The following is a 17,151-nucleotide window of genomic DNA, read 5'->3' on the forward strand; positions in this document are numbered from 1 at the left end:
AGAGCTCCATTGTATATGTAGTTAGACGTATCAATCGGACAAGTCGGATTGTTTCTAGTTCGGGTTTACATAAACAGGTCAATTCCAATATCGAGTTCGATCAGTTTCGAGTTCAAGTATTAACATCTAAATCAAGTAACATGAATTCAAGTCGATCGGTTCGATTTTCGGGTTTGGGTTTAAATTGATATGTTCATCATCTTGAGTTCTTTTCACCTCTATGCTGCTGCTTTTTACTGATAAAAGGGGTAAATTTTGCATTTAGTACTTAAACTATTAGTTTTGGTTCGTTTTAGTATCTGAACTTTTTTTTTAAAACACATAACGTTTAGTTTTTGTTTCATTGTAGTACCAGTCCATAAAAATTTAACGAAATTGTTACAACTTGACACTTTTTATGGGTAATTTACATCATTCATCCCTTAACTATCTTTACACTCTTAGTTTGGTCATCGAAGTTTAATTTTTTTTAATTTAATTACTTAACTTTCAAATTACTTTTGATTTAATCACTCTAACTTTCAAGTTTATTTTTTTTATTTTAATTATATATTAATAAAATAATAAAAAAATATCATGTCATAAAATATTATTAATAAAATAAATTAGAGTGATTAAATTAGGAGTAATTTGAAAGTTAAGAATTTAAATTGAAAATATATAAACTTTAATGACCAATATAGGAGTGAGAAGATAATTAAAGGATGAATGTTGTAATTTACTGAAGAAAAAATGCTACATGCAAAAGTCCCTATTTGAATCCAAATTAATAAATCATTTATAGAATAGTTAAACTTGTTAAATACAACTTTTTTAATGTTGTTGACAGCCAATTATCGTCTGTCATAGTCTGTCACCAGTCAATTATCGATTTTTTAGTAAATTTTTAAATAGTTTGCTTTTTAACACTAAACTTTTTCGATTGTCGTTGATAGCCAATTATCATCTGATCAGTCTTCATTCATGGCAAGATTGATATCAAAGTTTTATATTTCACTCATCTTTCTTCTCGATTGGTTTTTCAAGAAATTAACTCAAAATCGATGAAAAATCATATCGTGGTTTAATGTGCTAATCCTCCGACGATCATCTGATAGGGCTAATTTTAAGATATGTTGTTCATATTCTCCAAATAATGCTTCTCATCGTTCTAATTTTGAAACACACTAATCTCCTAAAAATGGTTGATTTTTTATTTAATTTTTTCGATTCTAGATGTATTTATGGAAAATCAATCTTATGAAAAGAAAAGTAAATGAAATACAAATGTTTTGATATTGATCTTGCCATGAAAAAGACCAATGAGGAGCGATGATTCACTGTCAATGATGCTATAAAAGTATAATGTTGAAAAATGATATGTTTAAAAGTTTAGTGACAAAATCGATACACTTCTAAAGTTTACGTCGTTTTAGCAATCAGTAATCACACAAAAAATAATGTCTTTTTATCCATGTCATATCATAGTTTTGGATTGTAACCCCTTGGTGGTATTATTGAAGTCAAAATCAAAATCTATTATTATAATCGATACAATTGAAAGTTCAATGGTATGAATAATATATTGTCTAAAGCTCAATGATACATTACGCAGTTTATCCTAAATATTCCAAATTAAACAAATCATTTCTGTCCTGTTTATTCACCTGCCTTCAAATCTGATTATTTTATTAACATAAAAAATAAAATAATTTAAAAGGCTTCTTTTCTAATTAAAAACACTGCTTGTTCTACGTTCCATCACTTTCCTCCATTTGTCAATTTTCGGATTTTGAATCTCCACCGGTAAGCGCCCACGTAAACCCTAATCGGTTCTTTTTTTCTGCTGTATTTTTTCAGTTTTGATTTAATTCGGTTGGTTTTAATGATCTGGATCTGTTATTATTTCCTTTTTTGAGATCTGACTTTCGTTTTCTGGATTCTAAAAAGGGAAAGTTCTGCATTTTGTTTTTCCAATAATAGTATTTCCGCTTGCAAACTATTGTTAGATTCAATGTAATTTCATCTGTCAATTTCACGTTTAAAGAATAATAATTTCCTTTTTTTTTGAGTTCTGATTTCAGTGGATCATTTGCAGTTTGATGTGATTTGGTCACTAGCTGGAGACCGAGGGATTGACATCACTTGAAACTGAGTTTCCGTTGGCCATGTTTGGGTTCTGGTAAAATATTTACCGCGGTGAATTTCGCTTTGGTTTGGATCAGGAGTTGCGTAATTCACTTCTAGAGGTGGAATTGTTGATCCGTTTACGGAATTGAATTGCAGCTTGGTTTTTGTGGGTTTTTATATATACTGGTTATGGTGGATTTTTAGTGAACTTTGGATTTTGTTCCGTCTTTCCCTCTGTTGCTTGTGATGGTTGCGTAATATCGAGCTGGGAGAAGTGTAGAGTAGGTGATTTCAATGCTTGTTGGGCTTATCCTGTTTCGCCGTAACATATACAGAATCTTTTATGTGATGATAGGATATGGTTTTCACTGTTCTTGGAGATTTAAGCTGAAGGGGTTGGTTATTTAGTGGTTTTCCAATCTTTAAACGTTTGAAGTTTTGGATATGAGAAGCCCCTGGCTTAATAAACTATCTGTCTTTTTTGGTCCTAGGCCGCGTGTCAGTCGGTTGTTATTGTGCTTTGTCAGTGTGCTTGCGTTGATTGTGGTCTTTGGATCGTCTTCTTCTAATTCCTTTGACTCTGTAACTTCTACTCCAGTACCTGAGATATATACAAACTATAGAAGGCTGAAGGAGCAAGCAGCAGTTGATTATTTTGAGTTGAGAACTATCGTATCAGGAGCTAGTCGGCAAAGGGAGCTTGGCATTTGTAGCAAAGAAAGAGAAAATTACGTACCTTGTTACAATGTAACAGCAAATATGATTTTAGGGTTTAAAGATGGAGAGGAGTTTGACCGGCATTGTGAAGTGTCTGCGCAAGGAAACTGGTGTCTAGTCCGCCCTCCCAAAGATTATAAGATTCCACTCCGTTGGCCTGCTAGTAGGGATGTGATATGGAGTGGAAATGTCAAGATAACAAAAGACCAATTCCTTTCTTCTGGAAGCATGAGAAAAAGGTATTTACAAAATGCATTTGGATGCTTTGTAAAAGTGGCCAAGTATGAAGCCTATATCCTTTGTTTACAAACTTTACGTTTCAGAATTCACGTTTGGTTTTGTCAGCTGCTTATATATGAGCCTTTCATAGTTCTTTATATGATCAAAAGCAGCTATCTGATTTGCCTTCTTAATTCTTGACAAATGTTCTAGAATCATGTTGATAGAAGAGAATCAAATTTCTTTTCACCCTGAGGAGGGCTTAATCTTTGATGGTGTCAAAGATTATTCTCGCCAGATTGCAGAGATGTTGGGACTGGGAAGTAACTCCGAATTTTTTCAAGCCGGTGTATGTCTTTTATCCCACTTTATCTTAATTTTATACTACTTTTAGCATTATTGGGTACCTTGAGCTTTAGGAGTATGACATTTTGGGAACAAAATTATTCTAATAAATTAGCTTCTCCTGCTTAAAAAATATGAGAAAGATATTGCACATGGTCTTCAAGGGGAACTAAAGCTATTTGCATTGCATGGTATTTAAGCTCCTACTTTTATTACAGGTGCGCACTGTGCTTGATATTGGTTGAGGATTTGGAAGCTTTGGAGCTCATTTAGTTTCACTAAAGTTAATGACTCCTTGTATTGCCGCATATGAGGCAACTGGAAGCCAAGTTCAACTAGCTCTTGAGAGAGGTCATCCAGCGATGATTGGCAATTTCATATCAAGACAACTGCCATACCCATCATTATCATATGACATGGTTCATTGTGCTCAATGCGGTATTATTTGGGACAAGAGAGGTATTTTCTAAGTTTAATGATATTTTTTCCCCTTTTCTTTCAGAATTATTTGGGAAAATTAGCTATACCACAATTTTTTTCCTTCTAGTTTAGTGATAATCACTATGTCATGTTTCATTATAGAAATTTTCTGAAAGTGCATGGCTTTATGCCAATAAATTAAGTGTAATGCATTATTAACAGTGCTTTCTGTTCAGCTTAATAACACTGCTAGACTTGAAATGTATTTGAGCGCTGAAAATTCTTCCTCAAGTAGCCACCCTGTTCTAAAATTAAATATGCTTTGCTCTCTAACTATGACCTTGAAAAAAAGGGGATGTTCCTTATAGAGATAGATTGATTACTCAAGCCTGGAGGTTATTTTGTTTTAACCTCACCGACAAGTAAAACACGTGGATGTTCAACAAGTATGAAGAAAAGAAACATGTCAACGCCATTGGAACAATTTACTGAGAAAATTTGTTGGAGTCTTATTGCTCAGCAGGATGATACTTTCATCTGGCAGAAAACTGCTGATGCTCATTGCTATTCTTCTAAGTGAGTAGACATTTATAATATTTGCTCTTCTGTTGGTAAATTGCATAATGGAACTGGTTTTCAGTTTCATAAAATGGTTTTCAGGTTGTCTTATACCCTGTTGCTTTGAATTAGTTGTATTTGGTTTGCTTAACTTGTAACTGTCAGACCTGCTCTGTTGTTTTTCTAACTTCTGTTTCTTGAATATACAAGGAAGAATGATATACCCCTCTGCATAGAAGGATATGATGCACCCTATTATCGGTCCTTGGTGCCATGTATTACTGAAACTTCCAGCAATCGCTGGATTCCTATTCAGAACAGGTCCTCTAGCTCAGATTTGAGCTCAGCAGAGCTTGAAGTTCATGGAAAGTATTGTTCCAATTCATTTTTGTTCTCCCTGCGCATGCTTTTTTATGTTGCTATGTGCTGCAACATGCAATCCACAGTTTATGTAGTAGATGGTTTAGTTGGCTAGCATATTGATATAATTTAATCTTTGCAGGAGTCAGTCCGGAGGATTTCTGTGAAGACTTGCAAGTTTGAAGATTAGCTTTAAAAAACTATTGGTCTTTGCTTACACCATTAATTTTCTCCGACCATCCCAAAAGGCCAGGAGATGAAGATCCTTTGCCTCCATTTAATATGGTACGCAATGTGATGGACATGAATGCTCATTACTGTGGCTTGAATGCTGCATTGCTTGAGGAAAAGAAAACGGTGTGGGTGATGAATGTGGTGCCTGTTAGGGCACTCAATACGCTTCCTCTCATTCTTGATCGGGGTTTTCTTGGTGTTTTGCATGACTGGTTAGTTCTTTTACAACTTCATCAAACTGGTATCTTTAAGTTGATATAGCTAGGCGCCTGTTTTGGAGTTTGGGTTTTAACATCTTTGTTGGGATGTAAATATCTTCACAAGTATTTAGGAGTGATCTTTCTTTTTTGTGTTCCCAAATCAAGATAACATATAAAATTTTGGATCGTAAAGATTCTGTTAAAAATTAAAATAGTTTTCTTTATTCAGATTCGTTCTTTGTTTGGGCACACAATACACTGTTAACCGTATTAGATTGTTATTCGTTAATAAAATTTACATTTGGAGCCTCAATGTACACAGTTTACTCTCTTTGAGATCAAGTGGAACATTCAATTTTTCTTTCTAAGCTTGCTCAGTTCCGATGTATGTTTCGAATGCTGAAAGGAAATTTTTATCTTGTGTATCTGGTGGTACAGGTGCGAACCCTTCCCAACATATCCTCGAACATATGACATGCTTCATGCAGATGGACTCCTCTCACAGCTTACTTCAGAAAGGTGTGGTTTGATGGAATTATTTGTAGAGATGGATCGAATTCTTCGTCCTGAGGTACTAATTTTTTTCAGAGTTTGTGCTCGAAATTTAACACCCTAGTTCTCCTGAATAAACCCCATTGTAAAGTAATTTGATATTTGAATCAATGTCATACATTGCCATTTGTTGAGGCACCGTAGAACTACTAGTGTTAGTTAATCGTTTCTGAAATAGTTATTACCTACTTGCACAACAGAATATTAGAAGTTATTAATATCCATAATCCGAGCTTCTGGATTTTTGCAGGGCTGGGTTGTGCTCTCTGATAAATTAGGAGTTATAGAGGTGGCACGTGCATATGCTACACAAATACGATGGGATGCGACGGTGATCGACCTTCAGAATGGTAGTGATCAACGCCTACTTGTTTGCCAGACACCTTTTCTGAAGAAATGATTGATTTATCACCAGAAGGTCTTAAGACTGCGGATTGTAAACTTTTCTTGATCCGGTAATCTTCTAATTAATCCGCAAAAACACCTTTCGTGACACACATGCGTGCATGCACAGCCTACATAAAACGTTAAACGTGTTTGGGAGCCTACATAAACCATTGGTGAAGAGATGATGTTTAGAATTGCTGATGTAGCTATTTCAGCAGAGGATGAACATTCGGCGGCATCGCAACGTGAGCTATGCTCCGGAGTTTCAATCAGTTCGATATAATCGACTGGAGGAGGGGCATGGTGGAGGATTGTAGATTAGCTTAGAACGAGGTTTGCTGCAAAAGTAACCGCGATTTGTTTTCTTCTCTGTCAAGGTATTTGTAACAATTCATTGATCCACATATTTTTTTTGGGTCTCCCTCTTGGTGTTAGCTTCGAGTTTGTTGATTTCTTTATTATTTTGATATTGAACCACCAATTTTATTGCTGTGCAATGGCCATTTACAAAATAGATATCGAGCACTCGATTTTTCTAATGGATTTTCTTTGTTATATAGTGTGCTTGTAATATAACTCAACTAATCACTCTCTGTTTCTTTGTATTAATCCCAAGGGTTCTTTCAATTTGATTCGTATTCTGAACTCAAATTTTATATTTTAAGGTTTCTCAATTTGATTCATATTCCGAAATGAAAATTTTATTACAAGATTATGTGAGAAGAATGAATGAAAGTTTTCTCAAATCTTAAGTTTCTTTAATAGTCTGAGATGATTATCGAGTAATTTGTGTTTGAAACTTTTTTTAATCATTAACAATACTTGTACATCTATAAACGTAATTATTCGAATCTAAAACTTTTAGAGAAAGTAACACTCTTTTGTTACTAAATAGTTTAATAAATTCTCTCGAATCTCAATTTTATCATTTAATCTTTTGATACAAAAATCATTATGAATTTTCTTTGGTTATCATGTCCAACGACGAACGCATGATTTTATCTCAAGGGATGAACTTTTAAAATTTTAAGAGAATAACAACTTAAAAAATTATAAGAAGTAAAAATAGATTATCAATTAAAAATATATAATAGTTTAACAATTTTTAGGTGAACCAAAAATCTGTAGCAGAAGAGGTGGACCAAAAGTCTGCAGTCTGCAAGAAGAAGACTGTTTGTTTTTTAACGTCTGCAGACTGCTAAAATAAACTGAAATATAAATAAACTGATTTTTTAAACTTAAAAGAGTTTTACAATATTGAAATTTAAATAATTTTAGTTTTATAATACTTAAATTTAAATAATCAATACAACTACAAATAATAAATTTTTTAAAATAAATCAATCTATATTTTAAAATAAATCAATCAATATTTTAAAATAAATTTTTTCATATTTTAAAATAAATCAATCCATATTTTAAAATAAATTAATCCATATTTTAAAATAAATCAATCTATATTTTAAAATAAATCAATCCATATTTTAAATTAAATTTTCCCATATTTTAAAATAAATCAATCCATATTTTAAAATAAATTTTTCCATGTTTTAAAATAAATTAATCTATATTTTAAATAATTTTAATTTCTTTGAAGAGGTTTGAAGACCGTTGAATACATAAAACCATGTCTGAATCAAGAAGACCTCGCGCAGACGTTAGAAGAGCTTCTGTCTTCTAAAAAACAAATGGTCTGCAAAGCCCAATGTCTGCGCGTGGTCCGCGCGACGCAGACATAAGAGCTTTGCAGACCTCACACAGTAAAAACAAAACTACCTAAATAATTAGTTTATCCTATAAAATTTAAGATATGATCTAAAATATTTTAAATAACAAGAAACATGCATATTCCTAAAGAGGGAAGATTCACGTTAAAAAAAATGAGACGAAAATTATTATCGGTTGGATAATTTTTTCCTGTTTGGTTAAATTTTATTATTAATAATAATAATAATAATAATAATAATAAAAAAGAAAAGTATAGTTGGAATCCGATTGGAAAGGGAATTGAACAAGTCCAAATAGATTAATAAAATGAAAAAACGAATGGCGCGCTCCACCATTGAAAGCCTCCCCTAAACTTTGCTCCTTTGTTTGAAACTCTTCTATAAGATGTCATCTTCCTCCTCCCCTCACCCCCATTCCGCCATTTCCCTTTCCATTCTCTTGAAGAACACACTCTTCGATCTCCATATTCACAATGTCCACTTCCGAGAAAGAGAGAGAGACCCATGTTTACTTGGCCAAACTCGCCGAGCAAGCCGAACGTTACGAAGGTAATCAAACAATAATAATAAACAATGATGGCTTCTTAGTTTGAGACTGTAATGCGTTTTTGTTTCTTCTGGTAGAAATGGTGGAGAGCATGAAAAAAGTGGCGAAACTAGACTGCGATCTAACGGTGGAAGAGAGGAACCTACTCTCTGTAGGATACAAGAACGTGATCGGAGCACGGAGAGCTTCGTGGCGGATCATGTCTTCGATCGAGCAGAAAGAGGAATCCAAAGGAAACGAAGAGAACGTTAAGCTGATCAAAGGGTACCGTCGGAAGGTAGAAGAAGAGCTTTCCAACATCTGCACCGACATTTTGAGCATCATCGATAATCACCTAATCCCTTCTTCTTCCTCCGGTGAAGCTACTGTTTTTTACCACAAGATGTAAGTTCCGATTCCCTTTAGATCTCTCGAATGATAATGCATTTCAAAACCCAATTCGATATTCCGATTCGTCCAGGAAAGGCGATTACTACCGGTACGTGGCCGAGTTCAAGACGGATAAAGAGAGGAAAGAAGCTGCTGAGCAGTCATTGAAGGGTTACGAGGTAAGTTTCATAATTTGATCAGTGTTGTTTAACATAACTAAAGAGACCTGAATTTGTGCATTTTAGGCTGCTTCTGCTGCTGCAAACACTGATCTGCCTTCGACTCATCCGATTCGGCTCGGCCTGGCCCTCAACTTCTCTGTGTTTTACTATGAGATAATGGATTCACCTGAGAGGTATGTGCCTGGCTACCGTCTCAAATGATATGGAAGTCATGTGTTACTTTTTAAAATGGTGTCTATAAAATATTTTATAATTTTTTATTTGTCAAATTTGAAACTACGAGAGATCTACGAGGTTTCTTTTATCAAAATTCATCATGAAAAACGATTAAAGATTTATTAAAATCTTCCTTTACAACTTTCTTTGTCATTTCCTCGAGAATCAAATAGAAAGTTTATTTTTCTTTTAAATTTAAACATCTTTACGACACAAATATTATATATAGACGGGCTAAATGACATTCATGTACTCTACGTCTATTATGATACTTGGTTGGTTGAATTGAACCATTTGGTGATTATGGTTTGGTGAAATTGCAGGGCATGTCATTTAGCAAAGCAAGCTTTTGATGAAGCAATTTCGGAATTGGATACATTGAGTGAAGAGTCGTATAAGGATAGCACCCTAATTATGCAGCTTCTAAGAGATAATCTCACTCTATGGACTTCTGATTTGCCTGAAGATGGAGGTATTGTATAGTTTTTAACTAAATCCTCTAGTTATGGACGACTTCTGATTTGCTTGAAAAACTTTGGTGAATTATGTTAGATACATATTCACATGACATTCGGACATGTAGGGATGACTATGAGACAAAACAGGTCGGATTTTCGATTAATTTAGTACTGATCTGAAAATTAATAACTCTAATCTTTCATGGTATCAGAAAGTGTTCTAATTATCTTAAATTCATTTCAAATTTTAAAATAAAACTCCGTCTTGTCTCTTGTCTCGTTTTAACTTAACATGAATGATTATGTTATATAGAAAGAGGGACATCAATCATGAAGCCCTACTTAGTTGATCTCTAACTTTGGTAAGCGTCGTCTTGGACGTGTACATGAATTGATGCAGGTGAAGACGGCGTAAAAGGAGAAGATGGTAAATCCACAGCAGCCAAATCTGAGGCGAAAGCCGAGGTAAGGGCTAATCAGAATATGCCAGCACATTCTATTCTAATTTTACGGTTTAATTGCACTAGACTCCCTCAAATTATGAGTCAATTTTAAAATAGTCCTTAAACTTCAAAACATGTTTAAATGCGTCGATAATATACTGATATTTTACAAACTCAATTGCAGTGTTTCGAACTCTGAAGTAATTAATCGATGCATTTCTTACATAAAAATGTCCAATTTTATTTTTTCCAGAAAAATTGATGAAGAGGAGCCTGGGAGCTTGAATTGGGTGGCAAAATTCAACGTGTTTTCAAATGATCTTTGCCTGAATTGGCTTCTTATGAACCGGTTAGCCCATTTTACAATGCTAAACGATCATTTGCAGTACTACCAAAAACCAGTTCTCTAATATGAAGTTACTTGTTGAAATTATGTAACATTTTTGTTATTTTTTATATTATATTGTTTCCCCCCTTCTTTTTGCTTTAATTTAATGTACCCCCCCCCCTTTCTTCTTGGTTATATTATATTTTATTTGAAAATGGAAATTCAAAAGGAAGAAGAAGCTGTCAAAAGATGGTAGAGCCAAACTAATAACTTTCCATCAAAATTGCAACCTAATTTTTACAGTAATACTGTGCAATATGATCAAGGAATATTACCGCAGCAATAAATCATCAGATCACAAGTAGAAAAGTCTAGTGCAAACATATGTAAACCCCTCCCCCAATCCCCCAAAATTTGTTTAGGGTCTACCTTGACAAAATAGCTTTGTGGCAAGCAAAAATCTTCATCATGATTTAGGATATCAATCTCTTCATCATCTGGTTTCTGAAATTTGCAGAAGTGTGAATCAGCTTAGCGATAACTACAACCTTCCAAGATAACCAAAAGCATAGCATCATTTAAGGTTTAGGGTTTACGGGTTTTTTCGTTAGAAAGGTATTAATTAGCATTCCGATTTTTGAGGAGGTACTGTCCTTTATATATGCATACTCAGTTTTTTCTAAGTTGTATAGATATTTCAAGGATCATATATGCCGATAAATGTCAAACACGGGTACTTAGAAAATGAAGAATACGGGTAGCAAGGACGGAGCCAGGATGAAACCTTTTTTTTTTTGGGGGGGGGGCAATATAAATAGGAATCTAAAAGGTATTTGAACCAAAAAATGGTTAGCCAGGTCTTCATATGCCTAGTTTCAAAACTAAGAGGACCTAAAAAGCAATTGAGTCTAAAAAATTAGGGGGCAAGACTTAATTTGTCTAGCTTCAAAACCTAAGAGGGATCTCAAAAAACAATTAAACCCATTTTTTTGGAAGCATAAAAGAAGAATCATTTGCAACAATTTTTTTTCTGTGTCTATCCATTATCACCATGTGAGCCAGACTAGAATTGCAATGATCTCTATCCAACAACAATGAGCGAAAACAAAGCATTGGAACTAGCCATTTTGTCAATTTCTACAGACATGGAAACATCATCCAAGACAGTAATCAATGCAATACATCAACTTCAATGGAATATCAAAGAAATTAATGGGAGTGGATATAAATTATCGAACAAGTAATTACCAGCACTTCCAAGTTGTAGAAACGATCTAGTAACTGCAAAACCTCATCCGGAGAAAAATGACGGTCAAGGCTGCGACAAAATTTAGCAAACCAGTAAGAGAATATGAAATACAGTAAAATAAGAACGACTAACCATAACTTAGAAAGGAATAGGGAATCAATACGGAGCACAAAGAACAGGAGGGAAAACAAACCTTTTCCGCAGGAACCCCATTAGACCATAGAGAACAAAGTGACGATGCACGCCTGTGGGAAAGCAAATTTGATTTGAAGTTATGCATTCATGTAGACAGTTAAAGACCAAATCAATCCTAGTTGTTTTACCATAAGCATGTGCATGAACTGCTAGATGCACCGATTTCTTTACCATATATAAGTCGTTTGAACAATTGAACTAACTCTAGTGATTCAAGTAAGCTTAAGTGCGTATTATCCTTCGATTCAGGGCTTTTGGGGGATGGGGGATCTGGGTAATTTCATAGGCATTGTATCAATAAAAAAAATAACATTGATCCATAAGCATTAAACATGACACGCACCGGTAGATTCTAAAACTACCAAAACAAATACACAATATAAAGCTAGCATCTTGGCTGCCAAGACCAGCAAAAAAAACACATATTTACTACAGGTTTTTGATATACCTTAACCATTTTTCACCACAGCAGTAAGCAAAATCAAGGGAATCAAGTCAATCAACATTTGAATTGATCATATCAATAGCATACAACCTTAATTATAAACAAAAAATTCCAATAATATCTTACTTTTAAGAGCCCAGGAAAAAATAGTTCTCTTTTTCTTCAAGTTAATTCCTAAGAATCAATATCTAAATTGAAACTAAAACGTATTTCTTTTTAAAAAACAGTTAAAAAAAGAGCATAAACGTACCTCGTAATTTGACAGGAGGATAAATTTCAAGTGCTTCCAATAGCCTCAGCTCCAATTCCACCTCATGTTGCTCCTATTAAATCAACAAAAATAAACGAAACTGTATAAATAATTGTGCAAAACGGAGAGAAGACGAACGCCGGGGAAAGCGAAAGCAATAGAAAGAGACCTTAGGAAGAGAAGAGGGGAGGACGGCGGAGCTTTACAAGGAGAATGTACGGAAACGCCATCTTGTTCCTATTCTTTTTCGCTTCCACCCTCGATCCCTGCTTTTAATTGACAATTTTATATTAAAAACTCCAAATAAATAATTATTTAAATAAATACGCCCTCTAAAAATTATATGAAAGAAAAATCCCAAATCATCTCCATCGGACGACCTCGCGGCTTGTAAACCGTGTGTTAAATTACTACATTCTTCAACACGATGGATATATCATATGTTGGCATACTTTCCAAGTAAGCAATAAAATAATTGAATAAAATGACATCGCGTATTACGAAGCGCAAGGTAAAATTTATGATCCAAAATATCGTAAGATTTATAAGAGACCTCGCGGTCTTCAAAGCACGAGGTCATTTCGAATTCTGTATAACAGCTTAATTTGAAACGTAAACATTAAATTACACGTTAGGATGAATTTGAAGATGAAATTAGAAGATTTTAAAGTTTAGGGATTAATTTTGAATAAGGTTTATAATTTGAGGATAAAATTAATTTTTTTTAATTTAAAGACTAATTTTGAATAAAAATTGTAATTTAAGTATATAATTGAAATTTTTAAAAGTTTAAAAATCAAAATAAAATTAAAATCATAATTTAAAACGTATCATACAATTAATTCTTTAAAATATAAAACATATTTTTATACTAATTATATATTTTTACGGGGATTGTTTGGCAAACAACTGATATCTGAAATTTGGTAGCTGATTCCAGTGGTTGGTTTGACCAACTGATTTGATTAGTTGATTTGAGAAACTGTTTATATAGAAGTGTTTGGTAAAATTTAACTGATAGCTGATATGAGTAAAATGACAAATAAGGGTATGATACATTTGATTGTTAAGTATATATATGTTTTATAATACTTTAATCTTTATTGTGGTGAAATTATTCGGATGAAATGATTTTGACTAGGAATTAAAAATTCGTTAAGAAAATTAGTGAATATTTTTGAGAATTTTGAAAATATTTTTTAAATTTAATATTTATAAATATTAATTTTGTGAGATCGATACATACTATTAACTTTGTATAAAATATCAACACTATATTTTTTTATTTTCATATTTTGTTATATTTTTTAACTAAAATATATTTGAGAATCTACAGCTAAAAAATAAAATAATAAAATAAAATTTCAACTTAAATATATTAGGATGAAGGTTATTTCATTATATTAGGTTTTATGGTAAGACGTAATTATGAAAAAAATAATGTTAAATATGTCATTTAACATTTTATTTTGCAATCAGTTCTTTCAAATCGTTAAATTTTTCAACATTTTCATTTACAACTTATTTTACACAATAAACAATTTCAAAAAAATGTTTACCAAATACTAAAAATACAAAACTAGACTACTAGAAACCATTCATGCTCAAATAAATTAAAAATTATTCAAAAAACTATTTGCCAAACACTCCAATACAAATACAATTACAAAATAAATAATCATATATTCTATAATGCATATTCAATTCTGAAATTAAGATCAAAAGTCAAATCTGTATTTTTTTTAAAAGAAAATAATAAAAATCATTATTTTTCCAAATCAACCCAATTCGGTTCGTCATTTGGAACTTTTTTGTATAAAGAAAAACCCTCGAACCGTGTCCTCCCTTCCTCCTTGTCACCCTGTTAGCCGCCTATTTCTCGATCCCCAAATTAAATCAGAAAATCTCCTAATTTCTTCCTCTAATCTACAAATCACGTAAATATCCGTTCAATTATTGTTCTTCCCTTACGGTCGATTCCCCCCCTACCCCGTGCGTTGATTTTACGTGTTTCTAGGGTTAGGGTTCTTCAATCACTTCGATTGAGCCAATTTTGTCCTTCGATTTCTCATGGGTTTTCGCTTTATTGGCTATTCGTGTTGATTTTTCATTCTAATTTTGTTCCATTTTTATCGATTCGTTTACCTTTTAGGATTTGTATTTGTTCCTTACATTAGGGTTCCTTTCCATCTGAAATTCTAAGAAGGTTTCGGTATTCTAAGCTGTGGCGTAATTTTTTAGAGGAGTTATCTGTCTTGATTTTGCTGTTTTTCTCTGCGAAATCGTAATTTAGGGTTAGGGTTTTCTTGTAATTTTGGGATTCTCCAGGTAGTCAAATTAGTTAGGGAAAACACGTCTCTCTGTAGTGATGTCAATTTCAGTCCGAAATTAAGTGTTTCTCTCATCTCAATTGAGGTTTCGTGATATTTCTAGCAGCCCAAGGTTTCCAATTTTAATACAATTTGGAGGTAACTGACTTCAATAATTTAAATTTATTCAAATTTCTGTGTTTAATATGTTAATACCTTTGCTTTAGTTTTGCATGAAGTATGAAATGGTATGTGCGTTGTAATTAATATTAACAGCATGGTGTTACCAATCAATGTCGTATCAAAATTTCTCAGTAATGTCAAGCGATGTTTATTGGTCAAGTGTCCTTTGACATAAGCTTAATCTTGAAAGTGATATGTTTTTTGTCTTACTATTTGTTACAGTGGATTTGCTTGTACGTTATTGAACTCCATCTAAACTATTTCTATACCTTCTATTTATGATTAATTGTGTGTCCCACAGGTGTTAAATGGGATTTAAGCGTCCTTTTGATGACGAGGAGCTACAGAACTTCGTTTCAAGAGTCCGAGACAGCTTGGGTATAATGACAAGCTGACCCAGTTTGTGGATTCTGTTCCCCATAGTAATTGCCCTAAAAAACATTGTATTTCAGGTAAAAGGTAACTGGTGTTCTTGCTTTGATTCAATGGTTCGTATTCTGCGGAATGGTTTTATACTGATGAATTCTTTCTGTGATGCAGTAGAAGTTGAGGGTGGATTTCGTAAACACCAGTTGTATGAAGAATTTAAGACTGATGCTCTGGATGATGTTACTCATTCGGTTGATGAGGATTCAGAGACTACTACTCCCTTATCTTTGGTTACTAGCATTTCTAGCGAGGAAGATCCAGGCACCGGCGTAGCAGCAGCTATTTCACCTGTTTCATCTGAATATTTTGACGCTGGTTTCCCTCGAAGAATGTTTTCTCCTGTTGAGGATGATTATTGTTTCCTCTTGGATCAGCCTCCTCGAAAACAAGTTCCATGTGGGTCAAATCATCAAGCCAATGTTCCATCATGGGATAGGCATATAAAGAATAATAAGTTTGCTGTTGCTTCAGAAACTGCAGATAATTACAATGAGGATATTAAGATGGGAACATGTGTTATTCCAATGCCAGACTCACATTTGTCTGCAAACAGCTGTGGTAATGTTGGTGCTGGCAGAGCTGATTGTAGCTGCCTGGATAGGGGATCTTCAAGATGCGTTCAACAGCATGTTATGGAGGCACGTAAACTATTACGAGAATCCCTTGGGCATGAAAAATTTGTTAAACTGGGGTTTTATAACATTGGAGAGGATGTAGCATATAAATGGAGTGAAGAAGATGAAGAGATCTTTCGTGAGGTTGTTTACAATAATCCCGTATCATCAGGTAAGAATTTTTGGAAGCAGTTGCCGTTGGTTTTCCCATCACGATCCAAGAGAGAGCTCGTTAGCTATTATTTCAATGTCTTTATCCTTCAGAGGCGAGCTATTCAGAACAGATCCAGTAGTCTGGATATTGATAGCGATGACGATGAGTTCTATGGAAATCAACAGTCGTATGAAGTTCAAACTATAGAGGAAGATGAAGACTCTGCTATTGAATCTCTTGCTGATCAGGAAGATCTTGCAAACGATCAAGACGACAATGATGTGGATGATGATGATAGTGGCAATTCTGGTGGTGTTAATGGTGTTGGATATGTTTTGAAGCCATTTGATGAGAGCAGGTTCGGTCCTGTTTTTCAACAAACGAACAAGGGTTTCGGAATATTGGAGGATATCAATGTACAAGATGACTCGTGTATGTCTTTTGAGTTTCAGCCGGACATGGTTGACTCTCATAATCTAATTGACACAAAGGCAAACTCGCATGTTAGTGAACGATCAATGACCGAGCTTTGCAAGCCTTTGCAACCAGGTAAACTAGACGAGTCTAGTGAGCTGGTGAGCGATATGTATTTATTGGATACATGTGATGCCAAAATCTGGGACACTAGGTATCCTACATCTTCAACAAAAGAGATCGATCTCCAGCCGACATGCAACATAATCGAAGAGATTTTTGGACAAGACACTTTGAGGTAAGAACAAATTGTTTGCTCTTGAAATGTCCAGAATCTTCTCATTAGTTAAAAGGCCAAGGTTTTGGTTCTTCAACAATAATTTTTCCTTGTAAATTCCTCAACCTAATGTATTTTGCTTCAGCATGTTAACAAGTGCTGTTAATGGAATCTTTTCTTCTTCTGTATATGATATTGGACTTGTACAATAGTATTATAAAATGGTCACTGAAGTTTATCGAATTTGTTATAAAATAATTA

At 33.7% G+C, this 17,151-nt stretch overlaps 3 protein-coding genes and 1 pseudogene across 7 annotated transcripts; 3 read left to right on the forward strand and 1 right to left on the reverse strand.

The window, feature by feature from the left end:
- The first annotated feature begins 1,746 nt into the window (after positions 1–1,746).
- Positions 1,747–6,515, forward strand: LOC120170933 (annotated as a pseudogene).
- A 1,764-nt stretch (positions 6,516–8,279) lies between these two features.
- LOC120170894 (14-3-3-like protein GF14 iota) lies at positions 8,280–9,625 on the forward strand. Its single transcript, XM_039178734.1, has 5 exons — positions 8,280–8,377; positions 8,453–8,759; positions 8,836–8,923; positions 8,990–9,099; positions 9,466–9,625. Exons 1-5 carry the CDS (start codon positions 8,302–8,304, stop codon positions 9,623–9,625), a joined length of 741 nt encoding a protein of 246 aa, XP_039034665.1. The 5' UTR covers positions 8,280–8,301.
- Positions 9,626–10,677: 1,052 nt separating this feature from the next.
- LOC120170895 lies at positions 10,678–12,772 on the reverse strand. Of its 2 annotated transcripts, XM_039178736.1 has the most exons (5): positions 12,680–12,772; positions 12,511–12,583; positions 11,814–11,865; positions 11,620–11,689; positions 10,678–10,875 (listed from the first exon to the last, which is right to left on the reverse strand). In XM_039178736.1, exons 3-5 carry the CDS (start codon positions 11,831–11,833, stop codon positions 10,693–10,695), a joined length of 273 nt encoding a protein of 90 aa, XP_039034667.1. In that variant the 5' UTR covers positions 11,834–11,865; positions 12,511–12,583; positions 12,680–12,772; the 3' UTR covers positions 10,678–10,692. The 2 variants fall into 2 exon arrangements, with proteins under 2 accessions (XP_039034667.1, XP_039034666.1); XM_039178735.1 differs by lacking the exons at positions 12,511–12,583; positions 12,680–12,772 and having other exon boundaries at positions 11,814–12,048.
- Positions 12,773–14,343: 1,571 nt separating this feature from the next.
- Positions 14,344–17,078, forward strand: LOC120170893. Of its 4 annotated transcripts, none has more exons than XM_039178730.1 (3): positions 14,344–14,978; positions 15,304–15,454; positions 15,543–17,078. In XM_039178730.1, the coding sequence occupies exon 3, from the start codon at positions 15,761–15,763 to the stop codon at positions 16,913–16,915; it is 1,155 nt and encodes a 384-aa protein (XP_039034661.1). In that variant the 5' UTR covers positions 14,344–14,978; positions 15,304–15,454; positions 15,543–15,760; the 3' UTR covers positions 16,916–17,078. The 4 variants fall into 4 exon arrangements, with proteins under 4 accessions (XP_039034661.1, XP_039034664.1, XP_039034660.1 ...); XM_039178733.1 differs by having other exon boundaries at positions 15,546–17,078; XM_039178729.1 differs by having other exon boundaries at positions 15,304–15,424.
- The last annotated feature ends 73 nt before the right edge of the window (positions 17,079–17,151 follow it).

This window comes from Hibiscus syriacus, unplaced genomic scaffold, assembly GCF_006381635.1.
Source record: "Hibiscus syriacus cultivar Baekdansim isolate YM2019G1 unplaced genomic scaffold, ASM638163v2 tig00111798_pilon, whole genome shotgun sequence".
In the NCBI taxonomy this organism is placed as follows: Eukaryota; Viridiplantae; Streptophyta; class Magnoliopsida; order Malvales; family Malvaceae; genus Hibiscus; species Hibiscus syriacus.